General features: G+C 43.3%; 1 protein-coding gene across 1 annotated transcript; it reads left to right on the plus strand.

The window, feature by feature from the left end:
* Positions 1 to 6,167: 6,167 nt before the first annotated feature.
* On the plus strand, positions 6,168 to 26,017 carry LOC119485004 (ectonucleoside triphosphate diphosphohydrolase 7-like). Its single transcript, XM_037764241.1, is given in 19 exon segments — positions 6,168 to 6,375; positions 7,784 to 7,885; positions 8,003 to 8,185; positions 10,143 to 10,348; positions 12,073 to 12,223; positions 12,731 to 12,834; positions 13,017 to 13,076; positions 14,651 to 14,799; positions 15,574 to 15,740; positions 16,144 to 16,330; positions 16,332 to 16,346; positions 17,360 to 17,389; positions 17,391 to 17,480; positions 17,573 to 17,658; positions 19,762 to 19,813; positions 19,815 to 19,924; positions 21,755 to 21,785; positions 21,787 to 21,930; positions 21,932 to 26,017. Coding segments are annotated over 18 exon segments (1,815 nt in total). The 5' UTR covers positions 6,168 to 6,375; positions 7,784 to 7,877; the 3' UTR covers positions 21,974 to 26,017.
* Positions 26,018 to 26,854: the final 837 nt, after the last annotated feature.

Below are 26,854 nucleotides of genomic sequence, written 5' to 3' on the forward strand. Positions count from 1 at the left end.
TGATTGGACAAGCTGACTGTCAATCACTGACAGTTCCCTCTGATTGGTCAATTCTGTCTCGTAATGAGGCGGGCGAATAAAGTGGGCGGAGACTCAGCGTCAGTGGGCGTTGACCATTTTGTAACAGCAGGAGGTCACATGTGACGTCACATGTCTGTACGGGAAGTGATTTAAACAGGACCGTGAACAGGAACTGGTCTTTTTTATTATTATCTACTTATTTATTTATTTATTTTTATTGTGTGTGTTTTTTTTTCTATTATTTTATGTTGGTTTTGTTTCATTTCTGTTCTCATTTTATGTTTGTCACAGCTCTTTGTTTATGTTGTCGCAATGCTTCTTTTGTATGTAAATGTTTTTAATGTTTTCTGCTGTTATTATGTATACTGTAATTTTGAAAGAAAAAAAGAAAAAAATACATATAATAATAAGAAATAAATTTGTTGAAAAAAAAGGACCGTGAACAGGACGTCCCACAGATGAATGAATTTACAACCAGTACAATAAACCAGTAAAATCATTACAATAACAAAGTTATTGTTCTCAAAGATGAGCAAATAACACAATAGTTGGGGTCGGATGATTTTCTAGTAATATAAAGAGATCTTTGGCATATTTGGATTTCATTAATTGCAGGGACTTAATATAGAGTTGAGTTTCATTATATATTCTTATATATTTAAGAATTTTGCCTTATGAATAAGGAATTTGGCTGAAATGACTCAAACATTAATCATTAGGTCCATTTTTTTTGTCTTCAAATAAAACACCAAAAATAATACTATTATTATCCTTGCTCTCAAAGCCAAATCTTAACCTTAAAAATTCACTGGAGGGGTAAAATCTATTCATTATTTTGTAGTGAATTTTTGTTTTGTTTTGGGTGGGACAGGGTATTTGAAGAACAGCCAGCAGGGGGCGTATCTGGACTGTTACTATACTCAGAGAGGTGGGAATTAAGCCATACAGTTATTATAGCGCTTTTCTAGTCTTCCGACCACTCAAAGCGCTTTACACTACATGTCAGTATTCACCCATTCACACACACATTCATACACTGATGGCAGAGGCTGCTAAGGTGCCAACTTTGCCCATCAGGATTTAATGATGGCTATGCCTCCGGGAGCAATTTGGGGTTAAGTGTCTTGCTCAAGGACACATCGACATGTGACCCGGAGTAGCCGGGGATCGAACCACCGACCTTCCGATTGGTGGACAACCTGCTCTACCCTCTGAGCCACAGCCGCCCTCAATTATACCTAATAAACAGTAAGAACTTCCATACAAACAAATTCCGAACTTTCAATTATCATAGTCCTATTACAGTCCAGGCCTTTCTAACAATATATATATAAACTAAACTTTAAAAAAGTAGCAGTTGACATGTCTTTTTCCTGTACCATGTATGTACGGGAAGTGTTTTAAACAGGACGTCCCACATTGGAATTGTGACTTCATGCATCCATGAATTGTAACCACAAAAATGTACATAACTTTGGACTTAAAATGTTTTGCAGAAAGCCTACAGTACAAGAAAACAAAAGAAAGATGGAACTATATTCACATTGGCCTTGTTAATTCCTATCTATTTACTCATAATAATGTTCACTGTTGTGGTCGGGCTGAATAAAGGGACTAGTGACAATCATAAACTCTAGAAGTTGGCAAATCATCTACAGCTTTTCGATCTATCTATCTATCCATCCATCTATCTATCTATCTATCTGGTAGTAGTACATTTTACCGGGATAAGGAAATAATTCTACAAAATATTAGCCATTAACCGAAAAATGTGTCGTCCTAATATGACACAGATACCTCTGATCAGTCAATAATAAAATGCATAATCCCTGCAAATTACCACATTTTACAAAATTGCATCAGCATTGAAGCAGTTGTAGCTTCTGAAAGTATATATATATATATATATAGTACATACAATGGCCCAAATATGCCGTTGTAAAAAGAGTTGGTAACACTTTATAATAACCATTATTTAGAAATGTTAAATTGATGGTTAATTAAATTTAGTTAATAGTTATTTTACTCGTAACAATCAATGAAATGATAACTAAGAATGTTAACTAATTATTACTAATGCTTAAATTTCTGTTATTTTATCATTAGTTTGTGTAATATGAAATAATTAGTTTAGAAATGTTATATTGTCGCATAGCTGATGAGAGACGATAACTATACTATTTATCAACAGTTTATTGTTGCACACATAACATTTTATATACTATATTAAGTATTTGTTTGTGATTACCAAATTATTTGTAAACTTTTAAGAAATCAAAACATAGATAGATGTACCAGAAACCAATTATTAACAATTAATAAAGAATTAACTATCTATCTAAATAGTGTTTATAGATACTTTACAAAGTGTAGATATATGCCACTACTTTTGTTATGAAGTCAACATGTGTAGTTCTGTTTTTCTTCCTACAGCACCTGAACGCAGCAGACGTTCACGTCCAGCCTAGATACGTGATGACGTAGCCAGGACAGCACGGTTTCTACTCTGGCAGCAATATCTTATTGGAGTAATTTTGTTAGTGATATTGACTTACTATTATATATATACAAAACTACACTTTTCTAGGCAAATTCCCAGATATCGTACAGACAGAAATCCCTGTATATATATATATATATAATACTAAGTCAATATCACTAACAAAATATATATATATATATTTATTAATCTTATTAGTGATATTGACTTATTATTATTATTATATATATATATATATATGTATATATATATATATTAATCTTGTTAGTGATATTGACTGGAAGAAAGTTTAGTCCTTACCGCAAAAGTTCCTTCTAACAAATCAGGTGAAAGAGGTGTCCTTTAAGTCGATCCACAGATTCTGTCCAGTGAAACATTTCTTACAGAAGTTAAAGAGTGACATATAGATGTAAATTGGTCCTTCTGTGAATCACATCCTGAAACTCGCTCTCATTTATTCTGGTCCTGTAAATTTACATGTGAATTGTGGAAAGATGTCAATAATTATATACTTGTTAACATTTTCTCAGATTTTTCACTGTACCATAGAAATATTATATTTGGTTGCTATGGTTACAGTGACAAAGACTAATGCATTTTTTCTTATTAATTAAATTTTAATTCTCGCGAAGTTTCACATTCACAAGCGTAACTTTACCAAAAAAAAGCCTAATTTCTTTTATTATGAAAGAAATGGAATTATATCTGTCAACAATTTCTTCCTCACAAAACAAAAAAGCAATGAAAACAATGAATGTATGCAATATCTTTAAAGTTTTTAAGTGAAATTATTGTCATATTCTCGGGTGGTCTTTTTTTTTAATTATTATTTATTTATTTTTATTTTATAGTGTTTTTTTAATTATTATTTGATGTTGGTTTTGTTTCATTATATATATATATATTTATATATATATATATATGATAGTCTATGATAGTCTATTATATTATATATATATGATAGTCTATTATATTATATATATATATATATATTATATTATATATATATATATATGATAGTCTATGATAGTCTATTATATTATATATATATATATGTATATATATATATATATGATACTCTATGATAGTCAATGATAGTGTATTATATTATATTATATACAGTATATAAGATAAAATAAGATAAGATGAACGTTTATGAATCCCTGGAGGGAAATTCAGGTGTCAAAGCAGCAACATCAGCAAACAGAGTGAAACAATAATAGAGATATAAAAGATACAGAGTGAATGGGTGAACATAGTGTGTACAGTCCGTCAATAAATAAATGTAGAATGTGCAATAAATAAATGTAATATGTACATATGTGCAGTCAGCAATAAAGTGGTAAATAGGATGTATAGTGTAAAATGAGTGTAAAGTGCGCCAGATAGTGCATGTTAAAAGTTCTTAGAGTCCTAATAGTTGTCATATGGGGGTCAGCCTTGGTTGTGGAGCCTGATGGCTACCAGCATGAAGGACTGACCAGCATGAAGGACTGACCCAGGCGCTTTGTGTTGGGCCGAGGGTTGATGAGTCTGTGGCTGAAGGTGCTCCTCATCTTGACTTGCTCATCATGGAGGGGGTGGGAGGGGTTTTCCAGGATAGCGTCCAGCTTCCTCCTCATCCTCCCCTCTGCCACCACCTCCAGACCGTCCAGCTCAGATCCAACCACAGAGCCAGCCTTCCTCACCAGCCTGTTCAGTCTGTTGGCATCCCTTGTGTTGGTGTTACCCCCCCAACATGCCACAGAAAGAAGAGGACACTGGCTACTACAGACTGGTAAAACATCTGCAGCAGCCTATTGCATACATTAAAAGACCTGAGCCTCCTCAGGAAGAACAGTTTGCTCTGTCCCTTCCTGTAGAGGGCCTCGGTGTGGTCAGTCCAGTCCAGTCTACTGTTCATGTGTACTCCCAGGAACTTGTAGGTGTCCACCACCTCCACCTCCTCCCCTCGGATGGTGATGGGAGTTGGGGCCTCTTGCTCCGCCGGAAGTCCACCACCAGCTCCTTGGTCTTTCCAATGTTGAGCTGGAGGTGATTGTTATCACACCACCCTATGAAGTTCTCCACCAAGGCTCTGTACTCCTCCTCGTTGTCATCCGTGACGCAGCTGACGATGGAGGAGTCATCGGAGAACTTCTGTAGGTGGCACGTACCCGAGTTGAAGCGGAAGTCGGAGGTGTAGGTGGTGAACAGGAAGGGTGACAGCACGGTTCCTTGGGGGGCGCCGGTGTTGCTCACCAGCACATCTGACAGGCTGCCCTGCAGTCTGACATACTGTGGTCTGCTGGTGAGGTAGTCCTTAATCCAGGCCACCAGGCCATGGTCTACCTGCATCACTGAGAGCTTCTCAGCTAGCCGGAGTGGCTGGATGGTGTTGAAGGCACTGGAGAAGTCAAAGAACATGATTCTTACGGTGCTGTGCGGCCTCTCCAGGTGAGTGTAGGCTCTGTGGAGCATGTAGGTGATGGCATCATCCACACCGATGTTTGCCTGGTATGCAAACTGCAGGGGGTCCAGGGAGTTGCTCACAAGGGGCTTGAGGTGCTGCAGAACCAGTCTCTCAAAGATCTTCATGACGTGTGCCTTCAGAGCAACTGGCCTGTAGTCATTGGGGGTGCTGGGGTGTCCCTTCTTGGGCACCGGGACGATGCAGGAGGTTTTCCAGAGCTGGGGCACCTTCCTGAGGCTGAAGAGGTGCTGGAACGCTGCTGCCAGCTCCCCAGCACACGCCTTGAGCACCCTGGGGTTGATGTTGTCTGGCCCCCTGGCCTTGTTCACGCTGATCTTTGAGAGCTGCTTCCTCACCTGGCTGGTTGTGATGATCAGGGTGGGAGTTACAATGTCTCCAGGTGTAAAAGACATGCTGGGGCTGTGATCCTCAGGGTAGGTATGGGAGGGCAAGCTGCTGCTGCCTCCTGGGGATGGGTGCTGGGGGGAGGAGGAGGAGGAGGAAGAGGAGGAGGGGAGGTGTGGAAGGAGGAGGAGGAGGAGGAAGAGGAGGAGGAGGAGGGGAGGTGTGGAAGGAGGAGGAGGAGGAGGAGGAGGAGGAGGAGGAGGGGAGGTGTGGAAGGAGGAGGAGGAGGAGGAAGAGGAGGAGGGGAGGTGTGGAAGGAGGAGGAGGAGGAGGAAGAGGAGGAGGAGGAGGGGAGGTGTGGAAGGAGGAGGAGGAGGAAGAGGAGGAGGGGAGGTGTGGAGGGGGGCACTGGTGTTGGTGAGTGAGGACCCAGGCTCTCTGCTGAGCTCCTGGGGGGGTTGGTTGGTCAAACCTGTCAAAGATGATAGTCTATTCTATTCTATTCTATTATATAGAATAGAATAGAATAAAATATCATAGACTATCATCTATATATATATAGATGATAGTCTATTCTATTCTATTATATATATATATAATAGAATAGAATATCATAGACTATCATCTATATATATATAGATGATAGTCTATTCTATTCTATTATATATATATATAATAGAATAGAATATCATAGACTATCATCTATATATATATAGATGATAGTCTATGTGAAAAAGTATTTTTGGGCCCATTGGCATCACGTGACGGACCCGGAAGTTGCAGTACCTCAGTCTAACCACTACGGAAGTATTAAAAGACCAGCCTAGATACGTAGTTGATGACGTAGCCACACGGGCCGACCGGAAGTGTGTTGGATTTCCGATCTCTTCTTCAGATTAACCTCCTTCCTCTTCCTCTTCTTCATCTCCTCCTCTTCCTCCTTCAGATCAGATCAGTCTCCTTCAGCAGCAGACAGCTGATTAAACATTCAGTCCTCGGTTCTTCTGGATCTTCTGGTTCTGCTGCCGGTCTGATGGAGGACCGGAGACTCAACTAGGTACGTTTCTACCGGACAGAGATAGCCGTTAACACACCGACACACCGTTAACCGGGCGTTAACCGGGCTTTAACCGGGCTTTAACCGGGCTTTAACCGGGCGTTAACCGGGCGTTAACCGGGCTTTAACCGGGCTTTAACCGGGCTTTAACCGGGCTTTAACCGGGCTTTAACCGGGCTGCTACTGACCGGCTGATAACAGATGTATAACAGATGTTACACAGATGTTATCTGTGTAACATATATCGGTGTGTTTGTGTTCCGTCCAGCCTTCCAGATGTTGGGTTCTTTATGCAGCAGATTAATGTTCTATAACTGGAATATAATCCAGATTCTCTCTCCTGCTGGCCTGTAGTTAACACCGCTGATAGGCTAATATATGAAATATACTGCACACATATCACAGCACTAATTCAGAATACAAGTTCTTACATACTTCTATATGTTCATTTATTCTGTTATACTAAACCTATTCTCTATTATATATTATACACACCAAAAAACTGACATTTCATTCATTCTCTCTGTGCAATATCATTTTCCACTTGTGCAATTTTGTTAATAGTGTGTTTATTGTCAATACTGTATATACTGCTCCTATTGTTATACTTCCTTCTATTTAAATGCTCTTTTTTTACTGTTAGCTGATGCTTCTTGTTTTTGCTGCTGAACACTGCACATCTCTAATAATAATAATAATAAAGGACTATCTGATCTGATCTTACTGTACTATGTTATACCCATATTACGTCCTTTATGTGATATTCTATTCTATGTTATATTACTGTAATAAACCTATATATGTTGTTATACTATATCACTACCTTTATGCTATATTATAATGTTTCACGCTGATATTGGCATCATTAATCACATTACTCTGAATCTACTTTGTAATTGTTGTCTCCCTTGTATAGTTGTATTTTGTATTCTATTCCTATTTTAGTTTTATATACCTCTTATTTATTTATTCATTTTACTTTCTCTATTTATCTGCATTCCCGTCCTGCTGCTGTAACAACCACATGTTCCTGCAGGGGATCGTTAACGGTGTAATCGTTAACGGTGTATCTTCTCTGTAGGGGAGAACAGAGTATATATATAGATAAAACTATAAAGTAAAGTGTGCTCTTTGTATATGTAGATTAGAGTGATGATTTCATTTATTGAATCCGTTGTGAAATTGCATCGATCAAATAAATTGCAAAACAAATGAGGTGAATTTTTGTCAGCAATAATAAACAATAAGTAACTAACTATGACGATACTCAGATACACACAGTACAATGATAGTGACGGCTGCCACTAATGATTATTTTCATTACTGATTAATCTTTAGTGTGTGTAATCTGTTCATTGTGACGGTATAGAGCTGTTGAGCAGTATTCTCTCCCTCTTCTTCCCTTCAGGCAGAAGACCTTTGGACAGGATCCTAATCAGACGGCCCGGCAGGCACCATGAGGTGACGACGGTGACATCTTGTATTTTTGCCGACCGGGACATATGGCAAGGTAATAAAGTGATAATGGCGTCTATGAGAGCGTTGTTGTGGAGAAGGCCTGAGGTCTGGTGCTTCATGATGTGCACCGTTTATTCTTATAGTTCTTCGTTGTGCTCTTCCTCCTCAGGATCACGTTCTCCTGCCTGCCGGCCTCCTGGTACTGCAGCGTGTCCCTGCTGTCTCTGGGCTGCGCTCCCAGGCAGAGACTGCTGCTGCTGCTCTTCATCACCTCCGCCCTCCTCCTCCTGGGAACCTACCAGAGGCAGCTGTTGGGCCCGGGGCAGCGACGGCCCGGGTCCCAAGTCAACAAGTGAGTGAATGTCAGAACCAGCTCCAGAGTTCTGCACCAACGTGATCTTTAGGCCTCGTTATGCTGGAGCTGTGCAGAAAGGTTGAACCGTGGGGTCGGGGTAGATCAGCTGATCAGCTGCTCAGTCAAACAAAGCAGGTTGGCCTGATTCTAATTCTGATGAATCATGTTGTCTTAGCAGGGAGGGGCTAGGCTCGGTCAGGATGGGAAGATACGACGGTTCTGCAGTTAATGACATTCTATAATATGTGGTGTTCTCATTAGTATGGATGATGGGTGCCCGTTGAGATGTCAGCAGTCACTTGGAGATGTTGTATGTTCATTGTTCTGTGATTTGGATGTTTGCTCTGTCTTACTGGGTTCCAGTTAGGTGGAGCTGAGAAGGTCAAATCACTGGAGGGGGAAAGGAGTTGGCAGCTTGCTGTGAGGCTGCAGCTTTCTTTTGTTTCAGCTTAAATGTAGTTTTATTGAATTCCTCATTTTTTGCCCTTTGTTTCAGTAAACGTTTAGTTATTAAATCCTCCTGCATATCGACCTGGTTCTGGTTCTGGTTCTGGTTCTGGTTCGGCACGTCTCTTTTGAAGGTTTTCCGGTGCCGAACCACCTCATCTGGTCTTTATGTGTGGCGGCGGCACTTCAGATACGAATTTCAAAGTCATCATTTAAGACATACTGTATCTCTTATTATTGTCAAAGTCAACGCAATAATAACGCATTAACGCAAATTTGTTTTAACACCACTAATTTCTTTAACACATTAACACACTTGATCTTTGGGAGGCTGTAGCAGCTCAGCTTTAAAGTTAAGCTGAAGATACCGGTATCATATGAAACTAGAAAACCCTAAAGAATCCATTGGTACCAATAAATAACGCTCCAAACTTCTGCTAAATGTTGTCGAGGAAAAACTGTGATGTCCATTTTCAAAGGGGTCCCTTGACCTCTGACCTCCAGATGTGTGAATGTAAATGGGTTCTATGGGTACCCACGAGTCTCCCCTTTACAGACATGCCCACTTTATGATCATCACATGCAGTTTGGGGCAAGTCATAGTCAAGTCAGCACACTGACACACTGACAGCTGTTGTTGCCTGTTGGGCTGCAGTTTGCCATGTTATGATTGGAGCATATTGTTTTATGCTAAATGCAGTACCTGTGAGGGTTTCTGGATCAATATCTGTCATTGATTAGTGTTGTTAATTGATTTACAATAATAAATATATATACACATTTACATTTAGCAGCATATTTGTCCACTCCCATGTTGATAAGAGGATTAAATACTGGACTAATCTCCCTTTAAGGTACATTTAGAACAGATACAAAATGTGTGATTAATTTGCGATTCAAATATTTTAATCAATTGACAGCCCTAAAAAAACCTGATAACGTTGACGCATGTTGACCAGATGCTGTTTTCCACCCGTCATGTGAACGTGGAAACATTTGTAGCTTGACTGGAACATTGTCGGTGACCCGAGCCAGCTGATAACCAGCTCTGTAAGAACAGTTATCTCATTTCTGTTTGAAGCCAGACGGGTCAGAGTGAAAGTCACTTTGTGAGACTGACTGCAGGTGTTTTCTAACCAAGGACAGATAGAGTTACAGAGAGGACCTGTAAGAGTAAAAGGAACTCTGTAATTTGATTCGCTGTTTCCTTATAACAGGTTCTGGGTAGTTTTTGTGTTTTCTACGTTTAATTTAATCCGACCTGCACTGACAGGAGGACGTTGCTATGGACATTTAGTCTTTTTGCATCTCAACAGGTTTTACAGCTCCTGTATGTCCGAGAGCTTCATCCAAAGCACAGTGAATATTTAGTGTTGGTGTAGCCTGTGGGAAGCAAAGCTGTTGCCAGACATGAAAATGAAACCCTTCATTCCCCGCTTCTGTTAAATACAGTACACATGGAGCATGTTCTTCACCTCATCGTGTTCCTGTGCTCGTTCTCCTCCAGGTACCTCTCCATGGATGAGTCCATGGAGGCCACCGACGTCCTCAACCCGACTCTGAACTACGGGATCGTGGTGGACTGCGGCAGCAGCGGTTCTCGGGTCTTTGTGTACTACTGGCCCCCCCACAACGGGAACCCTCACACCCTGCTGGACATCAGACAGATGAAGGACCGCGACCGCAAACCAGTCGTCAAGAAGATCAAACCTGGTGAGGAAGAGGAGATCGGTCTGTCACATGGCATCACTCCTTTCTTCTTCTCTTTATGGAACTATCTCGTGTGTTCTGGTTAAAGTAGGAGAGATGTTTAACATCTTGATGTGATTGGTTGCTGTTGTGTCTTGCACACAAACAAAGCTTGTCTCTTGGCTTTCTGAGGATTTAAATCTGTATATTCATGCATGAATGTTTCTACAGTCCTCCGTGGACATCTGGAGTTCCTTTGTGCATTCTTTCCACCAGTGCATTCTGGGAAGGAAATGGATCAAGACTCAGCCAAGACAAAAGCAGCAACTCAGTCGCTCTTTATATATATATATATATATATATATATATTTCATTTCAGTATTCATCATTTAAAATCAAACTTAAACTATAACTATGTGTCATGCAAATGCAGCAGAATGAGTGTTAAAAAGGGCAGAAAAGAATCCCTGTTTTCTAATTGTGTGACTTTACAATGGTGCCTTTGAGATGCAGACAGTGTTGTTGAACATGTTGGTGCCAGCGTGAGGATCATTACTGATCATCGTCTGTCCCCTTTGGCTCACAGCCGATAACAATGAAGGACAGAGTGTGTGAAAGAGATCGAACGGGGCATTCATTGGAACCCGAGAGGAGAAGGGTTGTTTCCTTGTATGGTTAACTTAACATGTTTCATGTGGAGTTGAGAAGATTGTCAATATTAGTATTTGAAGTAATTAGTCCTTCCAGCAGAAAGGAGCAATCTGTAGTTGTATCTCATTCCCAGCAGACAGATCAGATAGACTGGGTTTGTCCAGGAGCAGCAGTTAAAAGCGACGTGGCACTTTGAACCCTGGGAGTGTACCGTCCTTTAATGGAAGAACCTGTTCTCTTACATTGCTTCAGGACTGACCGTGTGACCTGCACAGTTATAATCATAATCAGTCAGATACTTGCAATCATGATAATTGGTTTTGGGAATTGAAGAGTCATTTTATTTCAACCAGCACCCAGCTGATGAATCGGCCTGCTTTCACATCTGACCTGTTTGGTTCGGTTAAAACAAACTCCGGTCTGTTGTCCTGGTTGGTACGGTTCATTCGGGTGTGAAATCTGTCAAACGACTAAACAACCGAACCGAGAGCGCTTGAGGAGGTGGGTCTCTGATGCGGATGGTTCGTGGTGTGAGAGAGAAGGAACCAACCACGGGGTTTAATGAAATCACATATGTGATTTTAGCATGATTTATAAAAAGCTAAATTAATAATAAATCCATCTGCTGATCGTGAAATCTGTCCTGGAAGCCATCTTATTATTGATCATTAAAGTGAGTTTGATTTCCCCTCGTGGGTCCTGATGATCAACCAAACAGTCCAATCAGAGAGTTACCGGTCGGTCTGTAGAGCTTCCTGTTTACTCCTCTTGGTTCGTTGGTAAGAAGTCAGTGTGAACAGGAACTAAATGTACATTCCCCCCCCCCCCCCCCCCCCCCTTGGTGAGGACCAAATGAACCCAACGACCGGCGTGAGAGCAGCTTAATAACCGCTGTTAGAATATGTGTTCTACATGATGAGCTGTGTGTTTACTCTTGTTGTGTTCCTGCTTGTGCTAACAGGCGCATGTGTGTGTGTGTGTGTGTGTGTGTGTGTCTGTCTGTGTGTGTGTGTCTGTGTGTGTGTGTGTGTGTGTGTGTGTGTGTGTGTCTGTCTGTGTGTGTGTGTCTGTGTGTGTGTTTCTGGTGTCTCCCTCAGGTATCTCTACTCTGGCGAACACACCAGCGCTGGCCAGCGACTACCTCCATCCTCTCCTCAGCTTCGCCGCCGCTCACGTCCCCAAGAGCCAACACAAGGAGACGCCGCTCTACATCCTCTGCACCGCTGGCATGAGGCTGCTGCCGGACAGGTACACAGAGGACAGCAGCATCAGTCTGTGGTTACACTTTAAATGAGGGTTATCATGTTCAGGTTTTGTAGATTTAGACGTTCAATAAGGGAACAAAAGACATTAATCGTTGCAGTTAATGGTCCATTAACGTGACGCTCCCCGACCCGGCAGAGAATCACTGCAACGCCTGATCAGGCTGAATGCAGCCTCATACAGAGAGGTGTTTCTGTTACATAACCTGCCCTCAATGATCTAAATGGGTTGGACAAAAGTATAATGTAATACAATTAGACTGCATTAGCTTGAGCTAGGTGTACCTAATGAACTGGTAACTGACTGTATAAAGCAGTATAATTATAGAAACGTATATTCTTCTCTTCTGTATTTAAAGCACGTCTGTTTTTCTGTAATATCCAGTTTGATTTCCCTCGTCTTCATCGGTGCATTTAAAGATTTAAAGCTGGTAGTTTAGTTTTGATCAGAGAAGAAGTGACTCTTTTTGTTCTTGTTGTTTTCTGTGTGTAGCCAGCAGGCGGACATCTTGGAGGACCTGGTCACTGATGTTCCCCTGGAGTTTGACTTCCTGTTTTCCCGCTCCCACGCTGAGGTCATCTCTGGGAAACAAGAAGGTGAGATGTTGACTGCGATGCCGTTAGCTGCTGCTGCTGGTTTGAGTTTATATGAACTGAATTAAGAGAACGTTCACTACGACAGGAACGATCCTCATTTCTAACTGCTTCCTGTCTGTTTGTGTTTGTGTCTCCCCGTCCTGGTTCTGATGACGTGTTCCTGCTGCCTCTCCACCCTGAAGGAGTGTACGCCTGGATCGGCATTAACTTTGTGTTGGGCCGCTTTGATCACGCTGATGAGGGTGAGTGTTGAAGTGTTAAAGGGATAGTTCAGGTGTTTCTCAGTGGGGTTGTATGAGACACTTCTCCATAGTCAGTGTATTACTATAGTAGATGGAGAAACAGACAGGAGTACCAGCACGGGAGCAAAGTGAAGTCCTGCTGTGGACGGGAGCAGAAAAACACATTTTAGACATCTAAAAAAAAATCATTATCAGTTTAAAGAGACTGTTTGTAATTTCTTCCAGGTATAAATCATTGCGGGTCGGTGTCTCTGTTCAGACTCAGACTCCAACACAAACTCCAGTGAAGCACCAAAACCTCTTGGTTGTATCTAGTGAAGCTGTTAAACAGTGTTGGCCGCGGTCGGAGGACGCGGGGGAGACCGTAGCTTTGGTCTCCAGGACCGGAGTCTCTGCTGTACTCTGCTCCTCTGCTCCTCTGCTCCTCTGCCTGCCTTCACTCACACACCGCGCTCCTTCTCTCTCCACCTCTCACGTGCATGCTGCTCACTCCACACTGCAGAAGAGTTAGTTTAGCTCTGAGAATATCTAGTGAATGTTCAGTGGACGTTTGTGCAGAAATAACTGCTGCAGCTCCTCCAGACCAACAGAGGTTTCCCGTGTCTTGTGAAGTGACGGGGCTCCGCAGAGAGAAACGTTGTCATCTCCGACCAAAACTCTGGCGTCTCCCCCGTTCCCTCCGGCCGCGGTCGGGAGGCTGAGGCAGGAAAAGCCAACACTAGGATCAGCATTGATTCATGGAGAGACCTTGGTCTGGTCAGCTAACATTACTGCCAAGCAGCTGAAATATAGAGTGATATTGTGCTTTTAGCTGACGTGTGTCTCCTCACTGTGTTGAGTGATGCTCCTTCATGTCTATGTAGAGCGAGCACAAGCGCCAGCAACAGGACGCTGACTTTAGTTGACTTAACGGCCACAGGTGAAGCTGTTAACAAGACATTTCTGATTCTTACAAACAGTCCCTTTAAGTGTAAACGCTATATTTAGAATATTTTCACGGCTTCTCCTCGCTGTCAGACGGCCCTTTCTGACGGGGAACTGAAATTCTTCAAAGTCACCAGACTCCATTCACAAAGACAGTAATTTTGCCTCTCATAACACAGGAGTAGCTGCTCTACCGCTCCTCCATCGGTTAGTTAGTTTCTGTTATTGTGTGACTTTGGTGTTATAAAGGATTCGTTTGGATTTACCAAAGTCACACAATAATTCCAACAACCTAACTGATCGATGCAGCGGTAGAACAGCGGTAGAACAGCAATTCCCGTATTCTGAGAGGTAAAATTACTGTTTTTGTCAATGGAGTCTGGTGGCTTTGAAGAGAGCATAGATGAGGGCTTCAGTTCCCCGTCAGAAAGGACTGTTAGTACATTACTTTGCTCCCGTTCTGGTATTCCTGTCCTACCTGACCGCCATCTACTGTAGTAATACACTGACTATGGAGAAGAACCTCATACAACCACACTGAGAAACATCCAAACTCTCCCTTTAACGAGACGGATCTGAACTGACACTAACTACTCGTTTACAAAAAGCTGAATATTATATTAACAGCATCATTCCTTCGTGTTTCTCAGAGGACGCCACAGTCGAGGTGACAACGGGGTCTCAGAACCAGCAGCCAATCAGCAGGCGGCGCACGGTGGGCATCATGGATATGGGCGGAGCTTCGCTGCAGATCGCCTACGAGGTGCCCGGCGCCATCACCTTCAGTTCACCACAAGAGGTGAGGAAGAGCAGTGAGACGTCTGTTACTGGAGGAGTTCACTCTAGAACTCAGCTAGAATGTTTCTGTTCATTCTGCATTAGATTGTTTTCTTGGTTAATCATTTGGTCTATAACACATGATTCATTAAAAACGCTCATCTCAGAGTCATAACATATTTTGATTTTGTGCGACAAACTGTCCAAAACAAAACAAATACTCAAGTTTACAGTAATGTGAGACCATAAAAAAGCAGTAAATTCACATTTGAGTGTTTTAAAACCATCAAATATTTTGCATTTTTTGCTTTAAAAAAATGACTAAAATGATTAATCAGCGAAACAAATGCATATTACTGGAATAATTGCTCCAGCTCTGTTATTCCAAATCTTTTTTTATTTTGTATTTTTGCAGACATGGCAAAGATCATCTTATCAAATGTAGAACATAACTCCGTGTCCTTGACATGAAATAGAAACAGAAAAAGGACCACAACCCACCCCGAGGTGGTCACACAAAGGGGAAAGAGAAAAAATAAATAAATAACTAAATAAAACAAAAAAGTTATAAAATAAAAAAATGTAACAAAAGTAAATAAATAGAAAATAAAATGATAAATGAGAGAAAAAATTCTATGAAATCAAATAATGTATTTATCTAAACAAAAAAAAAATGAAATAAAGATGTTGGTAGGAACGGAGTAGTGCAGATCCTTCTCTCCTCTCCATGCTGTATTTATGTGGAGCTCTTGTGTCGGTCGTGTCTGCAGCGATGTCATGTGTCATGTGTTTTCAGGAGGAAGCGGGGAAGAGTGTCCTCGCTGAGTTTAATCTGGGCTGCGATGTGGAGCACACGCAGCACGTCTACAGAGTCTACGTCACCACGTTCCTCGGCTTCGGAGGAAACATGGCGAGGCAGCGCTACGAGGACCAGCTGGTCAACAACACGCTGGCCAAGAACAGGTTCAGACTCACACACTGTGTAGGACTGGTTTAGAGCTGATGCCAGCTGTATTATTAGTGTACAGATGTTTAGATGTTTCCATCAGCACTCTACTGATCCCAACACCTGTCCAAACTGTCAGCTGTGTTTCCTCTGAGAGGACAGCAGCGCCCCTCTGGCTGCTTTCTAACAGTAAACATGTAATCTACCCAGGTGGTACATGATGTAAGATATAGTTGACAAGCCGTTCAGTACTGGCAGTCTGTTGTTTATGGTAATTACAATAATTCATGTGCTAATTAAATCCTATAGAGATGCTGTAGCTGAGTAGATGATTATTTGAATATCTATGTTGATGATTATTGCCTAAAATGAGGCCACAGATTGTAAAATGCTGAACTCTCCATGTTCCCGTCTGTCCAGGTTTCTCACCGCACAGACGGGCCTGAGTGAGGACAAACCGTACCTGGATCCGTGTCTGCCGGTCGGCCTGTCGGACACCGTCGTGAGGGACAACCACACGTTGTACCTGAGGGGTCAGGGCGACTGGAGTCAGTGTCAAGAGGCCGTACGACCCTTCCTGGGCCTCCACAACGGCACCATGTCACCGGGGTGGCGTCTACCAGGTACCGACCTCCAACACCAAGCTGTCACCATAGACGAAGAACACACACAGAGAAACACACATATTGGTATCATCATCAAACTAGAGACCTAGAGCATTCAGAGGATGGATGGATCAAACTAGAGACCTAGAGCATTCAGAGGATGATGGATCAAACTAGAGACCTAGAGCATTCAGAGGATGATGGATCAAACTAGAGACCTAGAGCATTCAGAGGATGATGGATCAAACTAGAGACCTAGAACATTCAGAGGATGGATGGATCAGACTAGAGACCGAGAGCATTCAGAGGATGGATGGATCAAACTAGAGACCTAGAGCATTCAGAGGATGGATGGATCAAACTAGAGACCTAGAGCATTCAGAGGATGATGGATCAAACTAGAGACCTAGAGCATTCAGAGGATGATGGATCAAACTAGAGACCTAGAGCATTCAGAGGATGGATGGATCAAACTAGAGACCTAGAGCATTCAGAGGATGGATGGATCAAACTAGAGATCTAGAGCATTCAGAGGATGATGGATCAAACTAGAGACCTAGAGCATTCAGAGGATGGATGGATCAGACTAGAGACCTAGAGCATTCAGAGGATGGATGGATCAGACTAGAGACCTAGAGCATTCAGAGGATGGATGGATCAAACTAGAGACCTAGAGCATTCAGAGGATGGATGGATCAGACTAGAGACCTAGAGCATTCAGAGGATGGATGGATCAGAACTAGAGACCTAGAGCATTCAGAGGATGGATGGATCAGACTAGAGACCTAGAGCATTCAGAGGATGGATGGATCAAACTAGAGACCTAGAGCATTCAGAGGATGGATGGCTCAAACTAGAGACCTAGAGCATTCAGAAGATGGATGGATTAAACTAGCTTCATTAATGCATTCTTAAATAGTAATTTGAATGAGGATTTGTTAACTCATATTGAAGTCACAGCTGGATTTGATTCTTCACTCAGCAGAATTGCCCTAAAATAAACTTTTAATGCCACATTTTTTTATTTTCAGGCTCCCATCAACTTCAGCAACAGTGAGTTCTAGCGGCTTCTCAGAGTTCTTCTACTGTATGGAGGACGTGCTGAGACTGGGAGGAGGCTACGACAGCCACAAGTACGCCAGAGCTGCTATGGTGGGGTTTCTTCATCAGTAACTTTGGCTGGAGAATATCATTTGACTCTCTGATGTTCATAGAAAGTTGGAGGATTGTTTGTTTTTCTGCAGGACTACTGCTTCACCAAGTGGTCGATACTGAAACAGCGTCTGGACAACAAGCTGTTCTCTCAGCAGGCCGACATCAGCAGACTCAAGTAAGTTCATCTCTCCAACTGTCTCCGTCCAACTGTCTCTGTCCAACTGTCTCCGTCCTCATCCAGACTCTCATGAAGCACAACTTTCCTTTTAGTCTTTTCTGACTCTGTTCAGTCGTGGTGCTCGTTGCCTCTCATGCCAGATACTAGGGCCGTTCCCTTTTGGTCCATTCAGTCGACTGATCTGTCGTTTTGGTCTCAGTCGACTAGGATCTATTAGTCATTTTTCATGCTGATGACTTACACACGCACGCACGCTCGCTCGCATGCACGAACGGAGTCGTCGTTTTCCCCCCGCACACCCGTCACAGATAACACCGCTCCTGAACTGCCTGAAAGGCCTTGATTGAAGTCCCGCCTTTTCTTCCGTAATGTGGTGATGTCACCAAGTTACACATAAGCTAGTTAGAGCTAGGCTTGTCGCGATAGTTACACGGTGGTCGGGAACACGGTGGTCGGGAACACACCGATTACATTACGTACCCCCCACCCCCCCACCGTTGTTCTGCTTTATTTACAGATATAAAACCCATTTAGTTCATTACGGCGTATCAGCACCGTGTTATCAACAGATAGTCGGACGACGGACGCTACAAACTGACAGTGAATGCATCTGCTCTGTATGGAGTCTCAGCTCAGAGCAGCAGGAGTCAGACTTCACACACAGAGAGAGAGAGAGTTGACAGACCGAGAGATGGCGGAGGATTTGGTGTCGAAGCGAAAAGCAAACATGCCTATTTGACAATATTTCAGATTTAATCCAACGCTTTAAGAGAACCATGACGTTAATGAGGTAATGGCCTCGAGGAGGACGGAGCGGTCACAGCCGGTGTGCACGGCGGAGCGGCACCGAGTACACCCAGACACACCCGCCACACCGGCGGTAGAGATCAGAGTCAGAGCGCTACACATGTTGACCGTCATCTTTTCTAGTAAAATGTCCAGAGTAATCGGTAAACACCGGTGTTGTCACACGTTACAGCGAGTTACAGAGGAGATGTAAAGCATGAGATTTAGTCACAAACTCACATTTAAGCAGGCTGCAGATTCTCCACCGTGTGGTGCTGTTCAGTCACTGTCAGACTGAAAGGAGAGTAGCAGCAGCAGTTTCGTCCTGAACATGTAGACGTGTCGATAACATCCTCACCTCGAGGCAAAGGAAGCTTTGAAATAGCTGCTGGTTTTGTGTATTCATGTGATTTCGGTTTGAGCCAGTGCAGAGCCCGTTCACCCATTTCACTTGGCCTCCGGTGTTGCTGTTTGCAGCTTTCTCGAGAACCGCTCATCCAAACAGCTTCACACTGGACACTGTGCTTCTTTAGGTCCACAGCAACACACCCCCCAAGTGTGAAGTCGATCCGATGAACGGTTGTCGAGAAACTCGAAGGACCGACGGGACGAACAGACAGAGCCTCCTTCCCTTTCAGTTAGATACTCGAGCCACCTGTCAATAAAACACAGTTAATAAAGATGCACATCGCTGCGTCACTCAGACCTCCGCTGGATGGGAAATACTCAAATAGAAACTCCGTTTAGCTAAATGCAGTAAAACAGCAAAGATTCTGTAAATGAATTTGTGATTTCTCTCTTTCTAAATGTAAACCAGACTCAACAGTGAGCTCTGGAAGAGACTTGATTTATTAACAATTAACACTTTAGCTTGACAACTGAGCCCGAGTGTTAATCTACCAGAGGAACAGTCAAACAGTTCTACCATGAACAACAGATATGTTTCAGTCAGTTCATAGCTCACATATTCAGCACTAAAGACAGAACTTAGTCAACCTGCATCACTGATTTGAACTTCCCAGGTCCTCGTTGACGCCTAGCAGAGCATACTGTCCCCAGGAGTTCAGCAGAAAATCTACTCTAGTTCTTATTTTAACATCTAACACCACAAACAAACAGCAGCTTTTTAAAAACAACTGCAGCGTGTCCAATCGGCGCCTGCAGGTGTCCAGGGTCTAAAAGACTTGTCCTGCCTGTAGGTGGAGCAGGTTGACTGAAACTGTTAAAGTGCAGCTGTTTTATATTCACTGTCCTTTTACAGACATCTACATAATCAACACATGTTAACCCCCCCCCCCCTTCTCGTTCACCCAGGTATCAGTGCTTCAAGTCGGCCTGGATGTACGAGGTGTTGCACTCCGGCTTCCCGTTTCCCCGCCGACTACCCGAGTCTGAAGACGGCCCAGCTGGTTTATGACAAGGAGGTCCAGTGGACTCTGGGAGCCATCCTGTTTAAAACCCGCTTCCTGCCTCTCAGGTAACTCCATCACTACCACACGCACACGCACACACACACACACACACACACACACACACACACACACACACACACACACACACATCCAAACAGCTGATCCACAGAGTTAAGTCACAAGGAGCAAAACTGTGGAAAGACTCTCTGAAGGGTGAAACACATCACAGGAGGAGCGAACGATGAACTGACTCACTGAGGAGAGCAGGATGAGGAGACACAGGTGAACTAATCAGGGCGGGGGCAGACAATCACTAAGACAGGAAGGTAAAACAAGACATGACACACAGGTTGAGTATATCAAACTAAAACAGGAAACACTTATCAAATCAAACAAGGGATATCACCAGAAAAAAAAACAAAAAACCAAGAAACCAAATCCTCTAGACAGTTTCAGAGCTGATGAGCCGCTAAAACAATAAACACTAGTTGTCCATCTTCTATCACCTCCTCCACCCCTCTCCCTACCCGATGGAGTGGAGGTGGTTCATAAACCCTCCGACAGCTGACCTTACTGACGATGTGCGACGGCGTTCTGTGTTCCTCATGGATTCGCTCCGATGTCAGTTCCGTGTGACTACCGCTACAAACATTTACTGTAAACTGCTCAAACTAAGACAGACAGTTCATTTATTCCACTTTATTGTCATACAAACATCATCAATTTATAGTAAGTAGATTGTATGTTAGGATCAAATCTACCCGTGTCTTGTCTACAAAACAATAGACATGTTCATTTGATTGTAAAGTGTTGTATACTTTATTTATATATATATATTTATATGTAAGGGATAATGTACAGCGAGCGGGTCATTGGTGTTAAAGAATCCCCGACAGAGCGATGCTTCGCGTCTGAAGGGGTTTATTTTCACAAACAATGACCCGCTCGCTGTACATTATCCCGATTATTACACGGCTACTTACTGAAGAAATCAATAATTTGACACAAAAACAGTCCTCCAGAGTCTGACATCAGAACTGTGCCCATAGCAACGGTCTGTTATACCTAGCAACAGACTGCTATACGTAGCAAAGGTCTGTTATAAAAAATAACAGACTGCAGAATGCCGTGATTGACCAATCAGAAACGCTGTGTAATAAATATATATATATATATATATATATACTGTGTGTATATATATATATATATTATATATATATATACAACATATATTTAGAGCTATAACCCCATAATATAATCATAATAATAACCCCCATAAGCGTCTGGAGATAAACTTCTGTTATGATTTGACGCTATATAAAATAAATTGAATTGAATTGAATTGAATAATTGATTATATTTTCAACTGTGGCAATACTGACTTACAGTACAATAATTCAGCTTTGCAATAACACTGCATATATTTATACAGAACAATTAAACTAATATTCTTATTTTACACTATTCATGCATTTTTAATAAATGCATGCATTTATATTATTTGCATAGATCTTATTTTTCAGCATTATTATTATACATGTTTTAAATACATTTCTGCTAATAGACTCAAAATGTACTAACTGTTCCTTTAAGCATCACAGTAAATCTAAATGTGTCTGATTTATGTGACGTACAGAAAGGCCTTCCTGCTCTCGTGTTCATCAGTACGGATCAGCCTGAGTTGGTTATTTGTATGAAACACTGTGTGTGTGTGTGTGTGTGTGTGTGTGTGTGTGTGTGGTGTGTGTGTGTGTGTGTGTGTGTGGTGTGTGTGTGTGTGTGTGTGTGTGTGTGTGTGTGTGTGTGTGTGTGTGTGTGTGTGTGTGTGTGTGTGTGTCGGTGTGTGGTGTGTCGGTGTGTGTGTGTGTGTGTCGGTGTGTCGGTGTCGTCTCCAGGGACCTGCAGCAGGAGACGCTGCGTCAGAGCCCACCCCAGCTGGCTGCGCTCCTCCTTCGTCTACAACCACCACCTGTTCTCTCTGTGCATCCTGGTGGTGGTGCTGGCCATCCTGCTCTACATGATGCGCCTGCGGAGGATCCACCAGCGGGAGCAGCGGCAGGCCGAGGCCCTGAAACCTGCTCTGGGTCGAAGAGGGAGAGGCCCTCCTCCCCTGAGAGAGAGAGAGAGACAGGGATGGAGGTTCCACAACGATGAACTAAAGAACGTGAGTACGAAGGACCGATAAGGAACCTGGCAATGACTCACCGATGAGGAGAAAACATCCCAGCACAGAGACCAGCTGGTCTGCACATCGTCTGATCCAGCAGCTTTAAAACCCACAGCCATCTCAGACTGGAACTGGTTTTTAAAGAATATTTTTGGGGGGCATTTTCTGCTTTCTTTGATAAAGAGAGAGAGAGGAGAGAGACAGAGACAGGAAAGGCTCCAGGCCGGACCTGGATTCAGTGGATCGACTGCTGAGCGAGAAGACGGAGGTCATTTATCACAGGAACACGGAACACTCTGAAGAGCATCGCCTGAAGGCACCGCCAACTGATTCTAATCCACCTTATTCTTATTCACCTTATTATGTGGAAATGATTATGGGTCCAACTTCCGGTGAGGTAGCGGAAAGCAGCAGTGAGCTAGTTAGTCCCATAGAGGCTAAACCGTAGAGGCTAACCCCCCCCTTAACTAACGTTAAATTTACATTCTCTAAAATGTCCTTGTGGAGCTCTGGTACTTGTGTCTCTGTCCTGTACTAACAACCAGACAGAGCTAAATCTGTGGCTTCAGCTACAGCGTGTTGAACATGCAAACTAAAAGGGATATTTCTTGTGACCATCGGAACAGTTTCCATCGCCGACCTACAGACGAGGAACCCAGAAGAATGTGGGCTGAGAAGCCTGAACTAGAAGAGACCACCATTAACCCTTTAAGTTATGTGAGCTCAGTTCATTTAGTGGACTGAAAGCCAACGGAGGAAAACCTGTATCCTACTCTGTGGTTAGGTTATAAAGAGCAGCGGAGAAGAGAAATCAGGTCCTTAAAAGGACGGACAGCAGAGCCAGGAGGACATCAGAGCCAGGAGGACATCAGAGCCAGGAGGACATCAGAACCAGGAGGACATCAGAGCCAGGAGGACATCAGAGCCAGGAGGACATCAGAGCCAGGAGGACATCAGAACCAGGAGGACATCAGAGCCAGGAGGACATCAGAACCAGAGGACATCAGAGCCAGGAGGACATCAGAACCAGGAGGACATCAGAACCAGGAGGACATCAGAGCCTAGGAGGACATCAGAGCCAGGAGGACATCAGAGCCAGGAGGACTCAGAACCAGGAGGACATCAGAGCCAGGAGGACATCAGCTCTGATTTGAGTCAGTAACGTAGCTAAATATTCTAGTGTAGGTTTTCTGAGGCCACGTCTTCAGGTGGTCCTCCATCCCTCCACAAGGCAGAGCTCTGATCACATGATCCTGTCTGAGCTGTAACAGCTGGTGTTCACGACGTTTTTACTAGATTTATTAATACAATCTACGATTAGCGTAGCGTTACCATGGAAAACGCTGGTTCAGTGACACGACGCGCCGGAAAGTTGCGCCCATAATTCACGCAAGGCATCATGGGGGATAAGAATAAGGTGGATATCAACGCTCTGAATTTTAGGATTTAGCACCTTTAACCATTCAGGTTCCCTCCCTCTTTGTTTTACCTGCCAAAGTTTGTATAACATCCTAAACATTATACTGCATCTCCATCTCTAGATCTGTTCCTCACACATGTAATCCCTCCCTTCCACATGCTCATGTGACCTTTGAGTATCTTCATCTGGTGACGGGTAACAGGTTTGAACATGACATTCCCACCTGCCAACAAAGAGAGAGAAGAAAGCTGTCACTTTATTGTCTCACCTTAAACTCGTGAAATGTTCACAGCCCCAAACGTGATTTAAAAACTGCACTTCAGTGTGAGGTGATGTCAGCGTGATGTCACCGTGTGACTGCAGCTCCTCTGCCATCAGATAGAGTTTTCATCGACACCTCCGTCGTAAACGTCCCCACGGGATGATTCCTCGAAAGCAATCCTGCGGGCCGATGATGTCATCCTGCAGAGCTCAGCGCCTCAGATGGTGCTTTTGATACTTGAATGTTGTCCTGCCGGGACGTCTCCAGCGCTCCAGCTCCCGTGTTTATCAGAGGACAGACGGAGCCAGGAGAGACGTTCTATCTAGGCTGCAGTGAGTGGAGAGGTCTGCTCAGTGTTTGGATGAAGGCGCTGAGAGCAGACGGAGGCCCCGGAGGCTTTAAACAGACGGAATGCAATAAGTCCACGAAAGGGTGTCTTATACTGGTGCATGCTGGGACGTGGCAGACAAGATCTCAGTATTGTTCAACATCTAATGTGGTTTTCAAAATCACCAGACTTAAAGCCATCTTTGAGGAGAAAAGCCTGACCTTGGAAAACAAGAAGGTCTATTAAGTGTTTCCTGTATGTCCCAGCCGATTAGACTGTCATCAGCTCATTAAACAGGCGTCATCAACAGCGATGCACCGATACAGCTTTATATCAGACCGAGTACAAGTACCTACATTTGGGATACTCGCTGATTCCGAGTACCGAGCTCGCTGCGCCCTCTCTCCCCACCGGGGAGGGACGGGGTTTCCCTGCTCCCCGGTGCGACTGTCGACCGGGCCGGACTGTCCTCAGTGCGCCTCGACCGCGTCGTGCCCCCAGGTAACGACCCCGACGTAAAAGGCGCCAGGGGTCTGCGGCGATGTCGGCAAACCCACCCGACCCGTCTTGAAACACGGACCAAGGAGTCTAACGCACGCACGAGTCAGAGGGCGCAAGCCGGCAGAGGTGGGATCCCGGCCCAGCGGGGTGGGGCGCACCACCGGCCCGTTTCGCCCGCACCGTCGGGGAGGTGGAGCGTGAGCGCGTGCAATAGGACCCGAAAGATGCTGACGAGAGGTTAACGTCACGCTGCCGGTAAAGTGGTATCGGAGCCGTTTTGCGAGTACATGAGCACAGTATCGGACCCGATACCCGGTACTGTATCGCTGCAATCCCTAGTTGTCAGTCACTATAAGCAGATGTGGGTCGATAGGGGCCTACTAAACCCACTAGTAGGTTTTATCATCTATTCACATGGTAGATCACCGAAAGAAGGTACAAAAGAACACGACAGTGACCTCTTGACCTCTTGACACAAAACACGTCTTTCACCCTGGAGACCGGAGTTTGCATCCCGTCTTAAACCAACAATGTGTAGTTGTCTTTGTGTTCGTAGTCAAGATTAGATAAGATATACTTTATTGTTCCCACAGGGAAATGTGTCTTGGGCTCCAGGCCACTGGCGTCACACAACACTTATTTTAAGCCTAAACCTACAGAAGTCTTTTTGTTTGTGTTTAAAACGTGCCGTTTCGTTCAGTTTGACATGTTAGGACGTGTTGCTTTTTAGTTTCACTTGACTCTTACATCGTCGTAGGTGTATTAGGCCCCTACTGACCCACATGTCTGGTGCGTATAGCGACTGATAACGCCTGTTTAATGGCCTGGTAACAGTGGAATCGGCGGTATTTCATAGCTGTAAATGAAGCCACTGTTTAGTTTTTAGTGAGCATGTTATTATGTGCTGACAGACTGTGCAACAAACCATGACGATGCAAATACGTGTCTGAGAAGCACCTGGTGAAACGATCCCACAGTGGGGAGTTATGATTTGTAATTCATTTCTTGTGTGGCTGTTTTGAAAGCTGTAATGTGATTCCACTTGTTCTAAATATGTTCTATACACACTTCCTTTCTTTTCTATCCGTCCTGACGCAGATGAGTCGTGACTCGCCCTCGTCAAACTGTCAGCGTGTCTGTAACCTTCGTCTCCTCGTCTGTACTTCCTGCTCCGGTAACAGGAGGTCACAGCAGCCGGCGGTCTGAACTGTAAACGCTGTTTCTCTCTCATATCGTTACACTGTGAGGTAACTGTGGACCTCTTCCTGATCCTCATCCTCATGCGGTTTCCAGTATTTCATGTGTGGACTCATGACCCGGGACCAGTGGTTGTGTCTTTCCAGAGCTGGGCATTGTGCAATGTTAAACAGTAATTCACTGAATGAGACACTTGACTCTGATGTTTGTAATTAAGGTACCTTTTAACATCAATGTGAATAGAAATGATTCCAATCCAATAAATGATCCTTTTGTAATTAAACCAGTCTTGTCTTGTGTTTGTGCGCTCTGTGCCGGGAGCATTTACAACCCTCAGCACCGTCTTAGAGGTAAACAACCTTTATGACCCCAATTAAGGGACGTCACCACATCACATTTTCACTACACGAGTATCGATACACTAAAGGGTCGGAGAGGAAAAACTGTCGTGCATTTCCGAAGGGGTCCATTTACCTCTGACCTCCAGATCAGTGAATGTAAATGGGTTCTGTGGGTACCCACGCGTCTCCCCTGAAAAAAAGTCTAAGAATGTCTGAAAATGTCAGAAAAAAGTCTGAAAAATATAAAAAAAAGTTCTGAAAAAAAAGTTTAAAAAAAAATATCAGAAAAAAGACTGAAAAATATTCTAAAAAATATTTTGAAAAAAAGTCAAAAATATGTCTGAAAATTAACAAAAAAAGGCAAAAAAAAGTCTGAAAAATATAAAAAGTCTGAAAGAAAGTAAAAACAATGTCCAAAAAAAAAGTCTGAAAAAAAAGTCTAAAATATGTCGGAAAATGTCTGAAAAATATTTTTAAAAATGTCTGAAATTGTCCAAAAAAAGTTAAAAAAATATTTTAAAAAAAAATCTGAAAAAAGTGAAAAATATTTTAAAAAGTCTGAAAAGAGTTAAAAAAAAAGCCCTTGACCTCTGACCTCCAGATCAGTGAACGTAAATGGGTTCTATGGGTACCCACGAGTCTCCCCTTTACAGACATGCCCACTTTATGATAATCACATGCAGTTTGGGGGCAAGTCATAGTCAAGTCAGCACACTGACACACTGACAGCTGTTGTTGTCTGTTGGGCTGCAGTTTGCCATGTTATGATTGGAGCATAT

This window comes from Sebastes umbrosus, chromosome 3 (genome assembly GCF_015220745.1).
Source record: "Sebastes umbrosus isolate fSebUmb1 chromosome 3, fSebUmb1.pri, whole genome shotgun sequence".
In the NCBI taxonomy this organism is placed as follows: domain Eukaryota; kingdom Metazoa; phylum Chordata; class Actinopteri; order Perciformes; family Sebastidae; genus Sebastes; species Sebastes umbrosus.